The sequence below is a fragment of the Gopherus flavomarginatus genome, chromosome 8 (genome assembly GCF_025201925.1).
Source record: "Gopherus flavomarginatus isolate rGopFla2 chromosome 8, rGopFla2.mat.asm, whole genome shotgun sequence".
Taxonomy (NCBI): Eukaryota; Metazoa; Chordata; order Testudines; family Testudinidae; genus Gopherus; species Gopherus flavomarginatus.
This window is the reverse complement of record NC_066624.1, coordinates 30,113,464-30,132,956: the sequence shown is the minus strand read 5'-3', so window position 1 is coordinate 30,132,956 and position 19,493 is coordinate 30,113,464. Positions and strand designations below refer to the sequence as shown.

The following is a 19,493-nucleotide window of genomic DNA, read 5'->3' as shown; positions in this document are numbered from 1 at the left end:
CAAAGTCTCCCAGATTACTAACATGGAATAGAGATACCTATCCGTCTCTAACTTGTCTTCGGACAAGCAAACCCAATGTGTAATGAAGTCAACTCACTTGTATCTTATTTTGAATCCACCCTTTTTGCAAACAAATGTACACCCAGGTGGCCGCCACTTGTAAACCTGGTTTTAAGTAAGCTGTTACACCTGGGTTTTAATTACCCAGCATCAGGTGGGGAAGGGATTCATGAGCCCCTCACCCCTTGCCATGCGATGCCTCTCTGGAGGTCTGTCTCTACCCCTAGATGGTGTGAATATGAGGAAATAATTTCCCCTCTTCTGAGCCAACATGATACTCCTTCTCTGGGGCAGTTTCCTCTCTCTGCCCTACCTCAATATGTGCTGTGAATCAGCATCCCTTGAGTGAGGTGTTCCCCAAATTTCAGGGTTGACCACTGTAAAGAGTCATCCGTTGTAGGTTGCAGACTGCCAGCTGCTGCACACGAGCTGGATGGGGATTTTGGCAGGGGTCCAAGCTGCAGCGACACTGGGCTGTGCCCCAGATTCCCCAAATTGCATTTGAATCTTGGTCACAGCCACACTGCGCTGTGCCTTAACTTCCCAATTTCAGCTAGTGTGGCTGCGCAGAAAGGTTTTTCCTTGGCTAAGAGAGGTGAGCAGATCCCTTAGAGGACTGGCGGTTAAGGATATAGCTGAGCTCCCCATCCCATTCCATATGCTGGAGCATATACAGTGGGAGAAGGGAGCCTGGAGCAGCAACAGCCTGATCCAGAGGAGGAAAGGCAAGTGCTCCTTACAAGTTCAGGAGGACTAACTGGGCTCCCCACACCACACTATTGTGGGAGCGGAGAGAACTGGAAGGCAGGGGGACTAGCTGGGCTCCCCACACTACAGAGTAGTGAGTGACAGGTATTGAGAGGGTCAGGGGAGCTACCTGGGCTCTCACCCCACCACACGGTGAGTGCACATGCAACTGGGGTGGGGAGTCCAATGTGGCACTTAGTAGGGAGTGGAGCAAGGGGGCTGGCTTCCCATCACACAGCTCAGTGGCCCCTTTTGGGGGAAGGGGATACAGCAGGGGCAGGCAAACTTTTTGGCCTGAGGGCCACACAGCGTTTCCAAAATTGTATAGAGGGCCAGTCAAGGGAGGCTGTGCCTCCCCAAACTGCCAGGCATGGCCCAGCCCCCACCCCCATCTGACTCCCCCTGCTTCTCACCCCGATGGCCACCCCCGTGAGTCCGGTCCCACCCAATACCCCTTGTTCCCCGTCCCCAACAGCCCCTCCGGAACCTCTGCCCCATCCACCCCTTCCTAGCCCCTGACCACCCGTGGACCTCCCTGACTGCTCCCCACCGCCCCATCCAGCCCCTCCTCTCATTCCTGACTGCCCCCCCCAGAACCCCTGCCTCTATTCAACCCTCGTTCCCCACCCTCTGATCACCCCAACCCCTATCCACACTCCCACCCCGACCACCACCCCGGACTCCCCTGGCCTCTATCCAATCTCCCTTACAGCTGTGCCGCACAGAGTACAGGACAGGCAGCCATGTCACCGCTCAGCACAGAACACCGGGTCAGGCCACAGCTCTGCAGCTGCGCTGCCGAGCAAGAGCTTGCAGCCCCGCTGCTCAGAGCATTGCGCCAGTGGCACAGTGAGCTGAGGTTGCGGGGAAGGGGGCTAGTCCCCCAGGCCAGGAGCTCAGGGGCTGGGCAGGAGGGTCCCGCGGGCTGTAGTTTGCCCATCTCTGGGATACAGCGTTGCTACACTTCTAGATAATCCTAGACATTTTGGCTGTCAGCTTCACAGAACTTAATTTTAACATTCTGATTAGTAACATGTTTTTAATAACATTTGTCTTAAAAAAAACTTCAGTGTATGTTTCTTTAATCTAAAATGTATTCAAATTATTAAAAAAGTATTCCTTCTTGTATTTACAGCCTCTGATCCAAAGCCCATTGAACTCCATTAAGAGACTCCCACAGATTTTGATGTTTTAAGGTTGAAGACCACAGTTGCGATACTCCATACAGAGCCCTGAGTTCAGTGGCAAGACTCGTTGATTTCAGTGAGAGTACGTTGAAATCTATATTTTCAATCTATGGTACCAGAAGCAGTGGTGGAACTTTCTAACTTTGTTTCTTCTGCTATTTCATTATAGTTAGCAGTCACTAATCTTTTCTGTAACTGTTGTTCTTCTAGGTATATTGCATGTGTCGGTTCCACTGTAGGTATGTGCATTACCACCACTAAAAGGTTTAGCAGCTCCCAAACTACTGCATAAGACACCACTAAGAACAAATCCTGACTCTTCAGATGCCAATGGTTGAACTAACCAATTAGCTCAGTCACTTCTGGAGTCTCAAAAGGCCCAACCCAGACTCCAGAATAAACAACTCCCCTTTGACCTGAGGACCATCTCAGGGCATCCTCCTCTCTGAGTGCACTCCAGCATTTGTGTATCTACTGAGGCATAACCCCATTACCAGGACCAATACCCAGGTGGGGACCTTTGAAGCCAAAGTCCTAAAAACTAAAACTTAACTCTAAATCTGTCTAAAATTTTGTAAACTACTCTAATCCAGTAAAACAGGTAATATATAAAAGAAGAAGGGAAGGATTTGCAATTACAAGAAATACACACTCCAATATTCATGGGCAGTAAGAAGGAACTGAGTGGGGTCAGGAGTGACTCCACCCTTTATACTTGCATGCAGAGGCCGTTCACAATGCCCTGACAGGTACAACCAAGTGGAGAAAAAAAATTCTCCAACAACCATGCAATAGGTGCACACACATCTACAGTGGAATGGGCAGGTCTAATCACTCGAAGAACTATGCAATTAATATTTCATTATTATTAAGTGTGAGTTAAAATATTCATAGTGCATTTAAAACAATCTTTTAAAATTAAGACTATAAAATATATATTACTGAAATCCCTAGAGCAGCAAGCATCACATACAGGCTTGTTCAAATAAGTGACATCAACACTAAAAGGGTTTTTTGTTTATATAAGATGTAAACAAATAGAACCATGTTTTCAGGCAACAAAGGTGCAACAAAAGATACACTTGTGCAGGAAGAATCCCACATTTGCATGAGGAAAACAGGTATTTGCACATTAATGAGAACTTGTGCAAATGTGGAGGTTTGCATGTGCAAAGGGTACACATTCATTTTGGTGGGAGTACCATTACACTCTTGTTTGAAAACATAGCCAATGTCTTGAGAAGAAACATTCTAACGATATAAGAAAATAACAAATCTGCAACAGTTCAATAAAAGAAGCTAAACAAACACACTCTGTTATCCTACTTTCTGATATCACCAGAACCTCACAATGGAATTATATCACTGTATGCAGGGCTGTTTTTCTTTTTTTCAACTATTAAATAAAGATCTGCTGTGACCTTGTAGATGACACCAGGCTTGGCAGCAGATAGCCAATGAGTTTGGTGGCTTCTACAGTTAATCCAGCTCCTTTCAATTTTCTTGCTCCAGGATTTGATATGGATGATGTTGGTATGGTGCCTGCCCACCAGTAAACTGCATGTGGTCTTCTACAGCCCATCTTTCTCTCTTCAATGAATGCTGTGAGGAGGAGGTTTGGCCTCCTAAGAATACCAGTTCAAGGACGGCAGAAATTTGCCTCCTGACCAGAGAGATTCACGCAACATTCCATATCAATGGCAGGGTTAAAAAGGACTGTCAGCAGGAGTGGGGTTGATATTCATGTTCCCAACTGATGACTTGAGCATTTTTTAGAAGATTTACAATGCCGATACATACAAATGTGCTATAGATGTCAGAAAAACATATAACAGATAATGTACATGGCTATAATTATAGGTGCAATATAAAAAGCAGCTATCATTCAGTGAGACACAAAAAATGGTATTCAAACCAAATACCACGCCAACAGAGCCAGTAATCTCCCCTAACTTGAGCTGTTAGGCTGACAGAAATCAGAGCCATATACCAGCACAGTTTCTAAACTCTTCAGGGCTGTAGCCTTTTGCAGAGCTAACGTTTAAAATACACACATTCACAGGTTCCACAACATCGGTCTAGGAATAAAGTGTACAATGTATAGGAGATGGAGTGTCTACATACGTTCTACAGAAAAGATGTATTTAAGGATTTATAAACTCTTCAAGCTCTCCTGTAATATCTGCATCAGAGTACATCTGTACAATGGTTCTGTCTTCCTTCTTGTGCTTTAACACTTACAGAATTCTTAAAATCCATCCCCACAGCCCAATACTGTATTCTGAACTATGAAAACTCCACAAAGTCCTGTACATTCCTGACTAAGAGTAAGCTACAAAACACATGCCCCAAAGTTTTGACCAATTGCCAACCAAAATTTGTAAAAAAAGATTTTTCAAAGATCACACCACCTAGTTTTTAAACTCATTTATTCAGAATACCATGCCTGATTATTCTGGGGAAATTTCACATTACTTTTCCCTGGAAAGATAGCAATTTTGAGAAATTTCAGCTGAAAAAAATACTGGGCTTATAACAGAAAATTTGGTAGAGAGAGAAAGGATGATCTTGTGGTGAAGGTACTGACCTGAGATTCAAGAAATCTGAGTTTTGTTCTTCGCTCTTCTACAGACTTCCTGTATGATGATGGCAAATCACTTATTAGCTGTGTGCCTCAGTTCCTCTCTGCAAAACAGGTGTAACCCTTCTGCCCCTCTGAGTTGGCAGCAACAAGGGCTGGGTTCAGTATCCAGGGGTTCCGTTTCAGTAACACAATGCATAACCGGCTCGAGACCCCACCCAGTGACCTGGGACACTCACATACCACACCCCCCTGGGCGCCTCTAGGAGGCAATACTTCCCCTCTCGCAAGCACGGAGTCTGAGTGTAGCAAAATCTTTTTAATAAAGGAAGGAATCAATGCGGCATCGCATTGGAGAAACACCACAAACAGGGTTATAACACAAACCATAAACAAAAACCCACCTCCAAGTACGTTTGGCACTGTCCTTTTTCCCCTTAGGGTTTTAAGTCCAATCACCCCAAAGTCCAACAACCCAAAAGTCTCTGGTCAATGCCACCTCAGAGTTCGAGAGTTTATCTGTAGAGGTCCCTCCCCCCAGCCTGGGTAGAAAGGGGCACCTTACGTGGTCCGGGGCCAACTGCCCTGCCTCTCCGTGGGTTCTGCTTCTGCCTTCTCCACGAACTGCTCCGCTTTACCAGCTGCTCCACTCTGCTCCTCCAGCCGTCCTCAGAAACTGCTCCGCTCCACCAGCTGCTCTGCTCCATGAGCTGCTCTGCAAACTGCTCGGCTCCGCTCGCTCTGTGGGCCGCTCCACCCATCCCACAGCTACTCCGCTCTGCCAGCCGCTCTGCTGCCACCAGCTGTCCCGTGGTCCGCTCCAGCCGTCCCCGCAACTGCTCCACTCCACCAGCTGCTCTGTTCCACAGTATAACTTCAGGCTCCCCCACTAGTTAGCACAGTACTCAGTGCTCTCAGCTCAGTTATTTCAGCTCTTTAGTGATTTCAATTCTTAGTGATCTCAGCTCTTAGTGGGGGAGCCCCAGTCCTAGTGCACCATTAGCCCAAAGTGATTTCAGCTCAGTAACCTGTATTTAGATTCTTGAGGGAATAAAAAAAAATCAACTCTGACATTCCACAGTGGAGAGAGGAGGGGGTGGAACTGGTGCTTCTGGCTCCACAAGGAGACTGCACCACCAGGCACAGATACCTGTCCCCAGCCTCTCTCAATTCACTGGGTTTTGGAACCCATGTCCCTTGTCTAGCAAGTACCACCCAACTGAGGGTGAATCATTTGTCACCAAGCAGTCCCACAGCTCGGCAGTCTGGGATAGGGTAGGCGTGCCTATGCAAATACACTCTCTGAAATTCTTTCCACCAGATGTCAGGGTAGAGCTTATCCTGACTCTGCTTACACGGGGATAGTAATGCTTCCCTACCTAACATGAGGCTGAATGGCAATATTAATTCAATGTTTGTGAAGCCCTCAGATGCTACAAGTGCCACAGAAAACCAATAAAGTTTATCTACAAAAAGCCTGCTGTTTCAGTAATATGCTCATCAGCTAGAGAAAGCATAATTCTCTATTTTTTTAAATGATGTGTGCTTTTGATGTTAGGTTATTGTTCAAGGTTTTGTTCAGATTATATATTCTCTTGTTTTATAACTGCCACCATTTTGATTATAGCTATCTACTTGTACCTTCTGAAACAGAGAGAAAGGGGAAATCAAGGAGGACAAAAAGTTAAAAGCCTAATTTCTATTTTTCAACAGTGTTTCGAAGAGCACAATGTGTGATCATAACTTCCTTAAGTTTGATGGGAACTACACACATGCATCCTAAGGAAAATATATCCCCAAGACAATAAAGCCACCTCCAAAGCTATGAAGTATGAAATATGTCCAATAACTTTGCAAAACCCAATAGACTTCATGTTTGCCTGCAGCAGGTCCTTTCTGATGGTATTTATTGTTAAAAAATCAAGTCAGTAGTCGAAGTCTGAGCCTGCAGCAGGGCAAACGTAGTGTGACTGGCATTTATCCACTACCAAATGCATAATATGCAATAGTTTAAAATGTACTTACAGTGTATGGATTCAGTGTACTATATTTACTCTTCTTAAAATATTTTTGTCATAAACAGACAGTTAAGGGTTAATGCCTCTTTTACCTGTAAAGAGTTAAGAAGTTCACCTAGCCTAGCTGACACCTGATCAGAGGAACCAATGGGGGAACAAGATGTTTCAAAAGAAAGGAGGGAAGTTCCCTTTGTCTTGGTCAGTTTGAGTTTCAGTTGGAGTAGAAAAGATCACGGAACCAGCCTCTTATCAGAGTAGTAAGTTTTAGAAAAGAATAAATAGGTTATGTTTATTTTCCTTTGTGACTTTGTCTTTATGCAATTAGAGGAATAATCAAATTTGGAATTCTTTTGTGTACTAAGTTTTGCACAGGGGAACATCCTCTGTGTTTTGAATCTGTTGTCTGTGAGAGTAGCTGGTATGCTAATCTCTCCCAGAGGTTTTTTTCTTTCACCTTTCTTTTCTTTAATAAAAAGTCTTATTTTTAAGAACCTGATTGATTTTTCTTTGTGTTAGAATCCAAGGAGACTGGATTTGGACTCACCAGGAATTGGTTGGGGAAAGGAGGGGGGATGGTTAAATTCTCCTTGTATTAAGATCCAAGGGGTTGGATTCGTGTTCACCAGGAAATTGGTGAAGTCTCTCAAGACTACACAGGGAAGAGAGTTAGTACTTGGGAGTGGTGGCAGCAAAACCAGATCTAAGCTGGTAATTCAGTTTAGGGGTTCACATGCAGGTCTTCATATCTGTACTCAAAGTCCACAGTGGGAGTGAAACCTGTGACAATTTTAATTTTCTCAATGTTGAACACCTGTGTTATTATTACATTGAAGTAACTAACTCATTCTAATGCAGGGATTTGGGCTGTTGTAAAAAGATACGATAGACTTCTTTATGGTCAGAACAGAATGTGTTTTCTACACTCATTCCCCCTTGGAAACAAAACCCACACTATTTCATCAACATATATGTCCTCAGAAATCTAGCAAGTAATTTGGGAGGCAGAAGGAGTGCAAAGTATTAGAAGGTTGGCTTAGCATATATTCATAACTTCACTACTGCAACATACTGTGATCATCCCAACCTCACAGCAATAAATTTTTCTACCACAATGTACCACCCTGTGTTGTCTAAGTATACTGGACTAAGCTTTCTATTTGCATTCATGGTAATAAGATAATTTTGATTAACTTAGTAATTAATAATGAAGTGTTTTGTTTTAGTTTCACTTTTCCTGGAAACTTGGTAAACAGAAAGAAAACATAACTAAGGTTCTAAGGATTGGTGTAATTAAGGAAAGGACATAGTGAGGATACATATATACAGTCATTTTTAAACAAATAAACAGGATAGATATAATGAAAAATAAAGGTATGTGCTGAAAATTCTATTTTCATTACGTGCCCACACACAATATCTGACATATCCTTAAATTATAGGCTTTTGCAGGGGTCCTGAAGTTAGTTTCTGGAGTATTCCTAGGAATCTCTCACACAATAATGGCGCTACAAAGGTGGCTTTTATTTATTTTTTTGAGTATTCTAATTCTGTATGTACATATAGGTCTCATTACAAGGATTAACAAACCACATCCCCACTGATGCAAATTTCAATTCGATGTTAAACCCAATCTCTATCTAAATTTCTTTATAGGTTCAGATGTGCTATGTGATAGCATATGAAAACTGGGCTGGGAGCAAAAGTGACAAGAAACATTACCAATGTTCACAAAATTAAGTTAAAAAAAAAAGCCAAAAGCACTGGATTTTTTTTTCCTGAGGAACTCAGTTGTTCTTCATATTGAGAAATACAACCCCCTGTTTACAGTATTCAGTTTAGAAGTGGGTCATTTCTCCAAGAGGAGGCAAAACGGGTCAACATAATCTTCTGACATGAAGAACAGAGCTATTTCTCCTACTTGGCATGGGATACTCTGAAGAGTTACCAATCTGATGAGCCAGTGAGATGTGGACTACTGAGTACAGCAACGAAAGGGAATATGCATTGATGATGCAAGTGATGATGCACTTCAACTCATTCCAATCATAAATGTAATTGACTGCACATATTTTTAAAAACTAAATAAACCTCAAATAGTTTACTTCTAAAACTATACTTTTTAATTCAAAGAACCCTGAAGCCACTATTGCATTATTTCACTCTATTTTAAAACTGATATCTAAAAATAACCAACCTAACCCTACCCCACCCCCCATCCCAAATACTAGTTATTATAGCTCTTTATTTCAAAAGGATAATACAAACAACACTGTATTATAAAAGATGATTCCAAACCTCTAGGGGGTCTATTCTGATGTACCACATATAACTTTTATTAGTATTGAGGATAATTAGACATGTATACTGAAGGGAAAAGGATCTCAAAATATTTAAGATTTTCACTGGGCTTGCTCCTGCAAAGTGTCATAGAAATGATTCTGATTAAGACAGACAGCAAGTTATCTGAATTACTGGATAAAGTTGTCAAAATTTCATTATCCATCTGTATATTGTAAATATAAAACAAGACCACATATTATGTCAGTATTTGGTAATGTGCGAACTACTCATACTGCAATTCTTTAGTTAATAGTGTCACCAGAAACCTTTAATTAAATAAATTAATAATACAGCCTTAGGCTGCATCGGTAACATATCAGATGCATGATATTGTCAGATATCTCAAGTTGTATAGAGTACATCACAAGTATAATATTGTCAGATATCTTGAGTTTTATACATGAATAAACTGTAACAGCTGCATTAATAAAGAATAAGAATCAAAATATTGTCTGTGATGGTATTACCATACCTTTAAGATAAGCAAAAAAGAGACTTCCTTCTAAATAACAACTAAATGCTCAGTGTCTAACATATTGCTGCAAGCTATAATGGTTATAACTGTTAATCCAATACACCTTTTATACAAACCCATAAACACATGAGTGGAAAAATAGCACAGATGTTCATCTCTAATGCAATTTCCATTCAATTTCCTAAGTGCGGTCCCTGTGTGCAAACTAGCTTAACGTTATGTTTAGCTTGCAAATTCTTTTAATAAATAATGAGTGCAATAAAACTGGTAGATCAATGGCAAGCTGAGAAATCATAAAAAAAAGCTGTGTGTGTTCAGGTTGTTGCCGATTTCAAACTTTAATCCAGAGACCAATCAATATTACTTTTTCTTTTTAACCCATCACATAAATAGCAGATAGACTAAATGTAGCTTAAATGCTGCTACCAGATATCAGTTGCCAGAAACCTGATAAGATCATCAGACACAACTGAAGCTGAACATTTTAGACCTTAACATACACACTACATTATAACAAGCAGACTTGTTTAAAAATCATTGTATGACAATAAAATTGGTGCTACTTTTTTGTTTTGGTTCTTTGTACTTTTGGGAGTGGAGGTCCAGTATTTATAACTGAATCAAGAAGGCTCTGACAATACGCTAACAAGCAAAACAGGCTTAACAGGTCAAAATAATATACAGCCACAGGAAATGTAATCTCCCTAAGATTTCTTGTGACTGTAAACTTTGTATATATATGAACACATATACACATACAAAAAAAAGGCAATCTAGCTATGCCACCAAGGAAAAGAGAAATGCATGTGAATACAAGTTTCATTAGGACTGGTATCTTGGAACACTTCAGGGCAGTCTACAAAGTGCACTACTTAATAGGTATCAATATTTCTAATTCACAGGTTGTAGAATGAGAGAAAAAATACCTATTACCAAGTCACTTTGAATAACCATGCTTTACCAATAGGGAATCAAGATCAAAAGTGCACTGCCCCAAGGGACAATTCTAATATCAAGCAGGATAAATCCAAATTTCTGAGAATCATTACATACTAGTGTACTTGTTGCACTTGGTAATTCATGTTTAATCATAATATATAAAAATCTTGCCTTAATTTACACTGAAAGAAAAATGTCATAGTACTACAATATCTCTAATTTCAAAACAATCTAAGGAATCTCAAATTGTGAATGTTAACGTCATATAAATTGCCATTTGTACATTCGATTGTTTTTTCTTGTTGCCATTACAGTTTATTATTAGCGTACTTCAGATAAAGATGTGTTAAAAATTGTGCTTTTTGTACTATCTCTGTTTACATAATAAGTTTAATTAAGCTGAAGAATAATCACACAAAGAACTCTGCCAAAAAAAAGGAAGCAAGGGTGTCTGTCAGGATCTAGTGTTTAGACAAATATTTTAGATTTAAAAGTGTACATCTTTGTTCATAACTTCAAATAAATTTAAAAATTATACTAATGCAAGAATATGCAGACCAAAGAACAAAAGGTCCTGAGTTCTGTGGAAGAAAGATCAGGACCAAAATTATTTATGGTACTTTCTGAGAAGAAATACATGTACATGCCAATTCTTTCCTTGATATGTAACAGACTTATCACTTGCAGAAAGGAAATCAAATGAAGGTTTTAGCATTACGACCCAATTCTGAAAAGAAAGGATCATATACTAGCAAATATCTATAAATAAGTTCTTACTCATCCCTTGTTTTGGCAAACTTGCACTGATCTCAATGCGAGGTTCACCTGAGCAAAATCCAAATATGGACTTTAAGACTAGGCCTCAACATCTTTTAATGTGGGCGCTGACAAACCTGACATAATTAGAAATCCAATTTGTAAAATTTGTTCAGTCAGGATTTAATATCTAGCAAAATTATTCATACAACTGTTATAAAATATTTAAAAATAGACAGTGATCTCTCATTCCAAAGCTATACAATAAGCAGTACAATTCCAACATAAGGATTTTTTCCTCTGGGCCTCAACTGTCCTGGAGTTCACTATCAGCTTACCATTTAAAAAGCACACACATGTACCCAAGAGCAGCCTATACAGAGTATATTTCATGAAGTTAGAGCTGGTCACTTCTGGTTTTGTAAGTTTAATGCTACGCCACACATTGTTACATGTACCTTTATTTATCCAAATGTTAAAAAGTGTCTGGTTATTTGCATATACTGCATATTTCTATTACATACTGTTTCCTTTATCAAATTGGAACTACTGTAGCAAGAATGCTAAGAAGGCAAACATAAATCTACATCTGTAACAGCTGATTTTTCCCACTTTTTGTCAAAAGACTTAATGTAAGGAAAGTAAAAAGTTTTTTAAATATATATATTTGTACATGATTAGTCATTTATAAAAATAAAATGTTAACATAAAAGAGATGGAAACAGAGATTAGATTGATGCATCTCACAGGGTTCACAACAAATCACAAGATATTCATTTACCTATTAGAGAGAAAACAAGGAATGCCATTAAAAACATAACATAATACTATAATTGTGTTTAATGTAGTTGGGAAGATCAATTGCAGTGTAATAACAAGGACCTTTTATGCTTTACATAATCTTTTTTAGAATCTAAAATAGTCGGTGAAAGTCAGAATACGCCAACCTATTTTATGATCTGTGATCCATGGGTTCTACTCCAAGTTAGTTGATACCTGACTATGTGGATCAAAAAAAAACAACTGATCAACAATTTCTGTAATATTTTCAGCAATAAATGGTGAAGTAATAATGAAAGCACAACAGACAAGCTGCTTCCTCTTCTGCAAACAAACGTTAAACCTAGATGCGTTAAATCCAAAAGAAATACATTACTGAGAATTAAAAAACTAAACTCCATCCTCTAAGCAATTTGGACACAATTATATTCTATTTATAGTGACATTTTCAGTGTATCCCAATCTTATATTATTTATTTTGGTCATTCTTGTTACAATAAAATATTAATGTTGAGAAAATGGTTACAGTATTAAAAAGCTAAGCTACATTTAGATTTTAATATTGATTTCCAACATTCTACAATAATTAATCATTCAGTATGAAATTATACATGTTTAACTTTGTATTACAGGGTGATCTGGAGATTAATATTTTCCCCAGATTAATCCTTTGATTAAGTTTATATTTTTGCCCTGTTCCAAAAAGACAATTTAGTTATTCTAATACAACTGAAAAAAGGGGATACCGCCACTTTAAAAGCTTCAATCTCTTTGACATTGCTGGCAGTGTATGGGAACATTAATGCATCTGTCATGATAACAAGCTAAGAATAACATCTAGACATCAAACCGAGCAGAGAATCCATCTGAAGTGATTCATTCAGATCTGTCTCATTGATTTATTAAACACAGGGCAACATCTGCAGCCTCACAGAGCCGCCTGGCAAAATTAATGCAAGATCAATTCAAATGGAAAAAAGTGCAAAAGAGATAAATCAAAACACAATTTGCATGCAGTTCCACAATCAGGCTTATTGGGTGCAAATGCTCTATTTCTTTCCCAAAGCAAATGAGTTTAAATGTGGTTTTATCTTTTTAGAATTGTGTGATTTGAAGTGACAGTGAAGAGTTCTGCAGGTTGAGATGGTGAAAAGGGAAAAGAAGAAGAAATGCTTGCAAAGACCTTTTGAATATGCAACAAGAATATCATTAATACCTAATTGTTTTGCTTTTTTGTCTTTGCTCCAGAAACACAGTATTTTCAATTTGAAGAAGTTACATTAGAAAATTTAAATAAATGTAGACAGAAAAACTATTAAATGTTCATCTTTTGGAAAAAGCCAATTATGCTACAGATGGAAAGCTCTACTGCTATCAGAAAAGTAAAGAATTTTGATTGTGGTTTCTTCATATTAGATTTGTCTATGAGAAGCATTTTTACAAAACGCCAAAGATTTTGAGATGAATAAGAACTTCAGAAGTCTAAAGATGTTCATCTTAGTTACTTTTCGAAAGGTATCAGTAATTTCCTTTTAAAAATGGAAAAAAATCTCTTTCTGCATCCCAACAAAGTCCACTACACTAGCAAGAAGCCTCAATAAAATGTTTTAAGTAAATTTCCCATCCACAAAAGAAAAAATAAACAGAAAATTGATTATTTTTATTTTAATATAACATCACCTCCTAAACTAACAAGTTTTTGGCAAGTATGAATTAACACTAAATATTTACTTAGGCAAAGGCAAAGTAGTTTATGGAAGCGTAAGTGTACATTTAAAATCAATATACACATGGAAGCTCTGTGCAGTGGCACATGACTGGATTGCTTTAATTATAATCTTGACATCATTCTTCTAATAAAAGATGGAGCATTGTTGACTATGGGGCCGCTTTTAATAGACAACATGACTAGACCCTCATTATGCCATGAAATAAAATGTCTGCATTTACTGCATAGATTCATTTCTAAAGCCTTTAATTGTTTATGAACAAGCCAAAGTAATACAAAATATTAGCTTAACAAAATAGTTTAAATTCGTCACAGAAAATAAGTAAGCCATGTGTTGCTCTGCAGTTCCCTTTACCTGAAAACACTTTCTCAAGTGAAATATTTTATTATATGTTCACCAGATAATCCACAGCAATACTACCACAACAGACTACAGCATTCATCTAATACAAATGCCCAGAAGAATCTTAACAAAAATATTCTACTGGTTGGGTATGAATCATACATATGCAATTGTGATTTTAAGGGCCTATTATATGTTGTTGTACAACTGTTCTGACTGTACTTGTATATTAAGCTGTTATAACGCAAATACATTATACATCTTTTCTTTTAAATCTTAGAATAAACTTTATAATGCTACAATTAATCAACTGGTGGTCTGATTTAAGTAATCTTCCAAAATATCATAAATTATTTCTTATTTAGGCTTTGTAAAAAGATTCACTCATTCTTGAAGCTGCTACTTACAATTAACTGACTTATAAAAAGATTAAAGTTTTATTTTATGGTTCCTAAAAATAAGTTATATAATGATGGCTAATGACAACTAAGGCTAAGAACATTGCTTATGGGGATGTGTGTACAACATTATATTTATACCTCACAAAAAACCTCACTTTGGTGTTAGGGAGGAAACTTTCACTTACAGATGCATTTCTCTATAATTCTTAAGAGCTCTGTAGACAAGTTCAATTAAGAAAATATTGTGTCAGAGAGGAGTGAGAACAAAAAGTTAAATATGTCCATTCTTTGATTAATCTACACTGCTGTGTTTTTCATTCTAATGCAAAAGCGCAAAATGCAAAGCTGGAAACAAGTAGTTTGTTTTTAAAAATCACAGAAAGAGAAAAAAATCAACTATGAGATCTCTAATTACTTTTCCAGCAATTTTTGAGCCTGCCTCTGCATTTGAACATGATTTTAAATACAATCTATATAGTAATCTGCTATAAAATTGTTTTTATAACTCAGAGGATAAGAAAGGAATGTACAACATTTTGGAATTGCAAGATAAAATGCTTAAGTAATATGGTAGAACAACACATCTTCAAAGATTTTATTCTAACTTTTCACGATATAACATTCTTTCCTGACTTTACTTCCAGGTATAGGAATACAACTATTTTACACTGTATGACAAAATGAACTTTAAAATGTATTATGTAATTCACAGAATGTGCACAGTAGTGTCCAGGATATGTTACATCTAGTAAGAGACAAGAGAATTCCATTACATATGACAATTTATCTATTATCATCAGACATTTTTTGACATGAAGTATAGTATACTGGTCTGGTGAATAAATAATTTGATTGGCAAACTAAGTGTCATGTTAAGCATTTCAAATTATCATGATACAATGCAATTAACATTGCTAAGCTGCAGGCATTCAACTTTATGATAATTCATCTGAAAAAAGTTTGTTTCACATGCACTCATAATCGCTATAACGCACTACATGTGTAGATCTGAATGCAAAACATATCGATAGTAGTGAGTTTATTTCCAGATATTGGTACTTTCAAAAGAAGAAAATAATATGGCATATAAACACTGAGATAGTCAGTGGTGACGTTAAATGTGAAACTTATCTTCAAAAATATCTTGATATCAGTTATCCCTAAGCAGATGAAGATAAATTTCATTTCCAAAATTAGGTAAAAGGGGCTTATACACATGGCACATGTGCTTTTTCCTGTATAATCTTTTAAACTGAGAGTTGCTTTTGCCCTTGGACAGGTATGTCCTTTATTTCAGTCCTATTGGTCTCTCTCTCCAGTGCCCCAGCCGTATTTTTCTGACTGCATCTCTTGGCTCTTCTGGCTGCATCTTTCAAACCCTCCTACAGCATCTCTCAGCTCCTATCTTCTCATTTAGAGCTCCTCTGCCTTTGCCTCTCTTTGCATATCTTATCCCCTCTCCCAGCCATGTGATTTTGGTGAAGAACAAATTGAAATAAACACTTATTTCAATATTTTGTGCCATTTTTGTCAATGTGTACATATGTTCAAGTCAGTGTATAATGGGGTTGTATCATCCACTCAATTGTGTGCAATTACTTATTTTCACTAATCAACTTGGTCGTTTTGTTTGCATTGCTCAAAAATGTGGTTCTGAGATCAACTTGCCAGTCAAATTTCAGAAACATGTTATTTTAATATTAGTTTGGGAACCAAGATTTTGTGAATATTTTGCAAAGAGCCAAAGATATTTTAAGTGCTAGGTATACTAAGGGTACCTTATAGAATTTTGTTCCCATCTTTTTCAAATACAGTGGTCACAAACCGTACTTATACATCAAAACTTTGATGTGGCAGTAGTTGTGATGTCACAGAGGAGTATGACTTGTTGAAATAAATGGGCAGCAGGAGAAACTGAAAGTGAGCAAGAAAAAGAATACAGTTCATGTGGACACAGGCAGGAATGGAATTAAAGCAGCTCTGAAATGTCATCTTTATCACTGAGAACAAAACATAACAACACGAGGAGAAAAAAAATTGCCATAAGAATCAAAAGCCTAAATCTGCTCTTACTTAAGCCAATGGCAATGGAAGCAGGATCAGACCCCAAATAAGTGAAACACGACTTTTAATTTCATCGTGTACATGCATTTATTTAAAACATGAAACCATCGTATAGCAGAGTCTAAGTGGTAAGAACTAACTACTTGTCTCCTAATAAAGAAAGTTAACTTTTCCCTGCTGTAAGTCATGGCAGGCCTAAACAATGTACTTGTAAACAGCATATGTAAAGATAACGTTTCTTGTTAAGATAGAAAGATAAGTCTGAGTTTTTTCCTCAGAAATTGCTGAATGTTGAACTATTAGACGTCATCTAGAGTTCTCTCTCTTATAATTTACCCTTTCTCACTATATATTTCTATAAAGCCCTGAGGAGTTTTTTGTTTATAAGATCATTATCATTTCTAAAGCAAGAACTATGAGGTCACAAACAAGGATTCTGACCCCCCATGTATGAAGAACCCAGCAGGGATCTTCCACGAATACAACCAGCTTTGGGTTTAGTCACTTAGGCACAACAGGACAAGGGCTATAACAACAGTAAAAACCTCTTTGATTAAATAATGTACCATTATTCCAGAGTTATACTAAGCAACAGTTTGTCTGTAAACTACCCATACTCCTCAGACACACATAGTACATGTTCTTTGGCTATCATTATTTCTTTTGCAAGACTTATGACTACTGTATCACAAGTTATGTTCACAACCCAGACAGCTAGAAATTATAATTTTCAGTGAGAGAAAAAATATACAGCTAAGAACTTAAAGCAAAAAGTACTGGGTTCCTTTTTACAGTCATTTGAAAGATTATCTAGACACTATATCTGTGAGAAAGTGAATAATTATTTCATATAATTTGCCAAGTTCGTGCTCAGTGCAGTTACCTGGCACACAGATTTAATAAACCTTAGCAAGAAAGTTCAATAGTTTAAGAATTCTGTGTAATCACCTACACTAAATCACTCCTCTTTCTCTAGAACAGATTTCATACAATTTATTGCTTCCTTTACACCATCTAACTCTGCTATGGTCCCTTCTGGCAGCGAGCATCACAAACTGCATTGCATGCTCCTACTGCTTGTGTAGTTAGAGGCGGTGATTTAAGGTGACCATACCGTCCAGAAAACTTGTCTAACAGTTAGCCAAAGTGAGGGGAGCATCCTCTGAACACTGCCCCATTCGCAACCTGACTATTCGTGCCAACGCAGGGTTTCCGTTTCTAAAGCATTGCTTAGTTTTGGCGCATCGTGCATCTCCACCCTCTCTCAAAGATACCATCACAGGGTAAGAGGCAGTTTGCACGTTATCAACAGACCGTCCGGTATAGCAGTGCAGCGGAGCCCCACAATCAGGCTGGACTTCTGGGGCTCATCTTCCCTAATGCGGAACCTGCAGGGCTGTAGGCACCTTGCAAGACGCGCTAGGGAGCGCTCACAGCCCTGGAGGGGACGCGGCGGGCTCCGGAGAGCTCGGCAGCGGGCTCTTTGCTCTGTTTACAGAGAAGAGCCTCCGGGCTGGCCTGGCACGAGCAGCTCGGGAGCACTCTCACCACCCGCCCCAGGCTTGGGACTCCCGCGGAAACAAAGTTTTCCTGGCGCGGGCGTGACTGTGCCCAGGGCTCCGGCTGCCCTAAGAGCGCAAGGTGCCCGGGCACCCACCCACCCTCACTGGAGGAGACTGAGCACCCTCCCTTGGCAGTGGGCAGGCAGTAAGGAGAGGCGCCGAGCCGGGGCGAGAGGAGTGACAGCGAAGTTTGCCGCTCACCTGGCGTTGGTGCAGTCGTTGTACAAAGTTTCGAAGTCTTTCCTGGTGATGAGCTTGCAGCGGTTCACGCCGGGCTGGATGGCGCCCAGCCCCCGCAGGATGCGGACCTGTTCCACCGTACACACCACGGGCGATATATCCAGCCGCTTCAGCTTGGTGTAGACCGTGTGCAGCCCCCCCACCAGGTGCTTGAGGAAGAGATCAAAGACCTGCGGCAGGCAGATCAGCTCCTGCCCCTCCACCAGGAAAGAAGCCACCTTCACCCCGTGCAGATCAACCATCTTACACTCGTTGCTGCCACCCCCTCCGCCGCCTCCCGTGCCCGCACCGCCGCCGCTGGAAGCCAGGAAACTGTTGACCAGGCTGTTGGTGAGCCTAGGGGACTCGGAGGGGCTGGAGGAATAGAGGGGGTCTGCCCGGAACAAGCCCCCCGGGCCCCCCACGCTGCCGCTGCTGCTGGCGCTGCTGGAAGTTGCCGAGATGACGGGAGGCGCGGAGGAGACAGCCATGGCCACTCTCTGCGGCGGCTCAGCCCCGCGCTCCCTGCCACGCTCACTCTCCCCAACTGTTTGCAATACGACCCAAAACAGAGTCTCCCACTCACTCACTCAATCGCTCGCGCACGTAGCAGCCGCTCGCTCAGAGCCCTCCCCACCTCCACCGGGGCGGGGGGGGGAGAGTGACAGCCCCCTCCAGCCAATGCGCCTGGCCCTCAGCAAGCGTGGCACCGGCTAGTGGCTGCTTTCAGAGGGGAGCTGGGGCTGCTGCCGCTGGAGGAGGAGGTGGCTGCTGGTGTTGCTGCTGCTCAGGAGGGGGAGTGGCGTGGAGCCCTGCCTCCACCTTTTGCCCGCCCCCGCCGCCTCCTCTGACCAAAGTGACCATCTGCCAGCTCGCTTCTTGCTTTCAGGCACCTGGGGCTGCAGCAGCCTTTTCACTTCTCGCCACCATAGGGCTGTCACCTGTCCAGGTTTGCCCAGGACCGGCCCATCTTTGCAGTTAGCAGTAGCTGTCCGGGCATGTCGGCCAGGGTGCTCAGTATACACTGCCAGCTGCCCAGTTCTGTGGGCTCAGGACCATCCTGCGTGCTCCGTTTGTTTGGGGTTTCTTTGTACCTCAGAGGCAGCAACCTTAGCACATGGGTGCATGTGTCCCCCTCACACTTGCCTCCCTTTTCTCCTCTCCGAGTTTGTAGTGGACTGATGGACCCCCTGCTTCCTCTGCCTACCCACTAACCTCCAGCCCCGTGTGGTTCACTGCTCCCCTCTTGCACAGACCCTTCCCCCTTGCAGTACGCTGTCCCCCTTTTCTCA

At 40.4% G+C, this 19,493-nt stretch overlaps 1 protein-coding gene across 4 annotated transcripts in view; it reads right to left on the bottom strand.

Annotated features, from left to right (window-relative positions):
• The window catches only part of DACH2 (dachshund family transcription factor 2), a 544,577-nt gene extending 525,674 nt beyond the window's left edge, over positions 1–18,903 (bottom strand). For all 4 annotated transcript variants that reach the window (XM_050965050.1, XM_050965047.1, XM_050965049.1 and 1 more), the window contains exon 1: positions 18,184–18,903. In XM_050965050.1, the coding sequence (XP_050821007.1) occupies positions 18,184–18,692 (509 nt within the window). In that variant the 5' untranslated portion in view covers positions 18,693–18,903. The remainder of the gene's footprint in view (positions 1–18,183) is intronic.
• Positions 18,904–19,493: the final 590 nt, after the last annotated feature.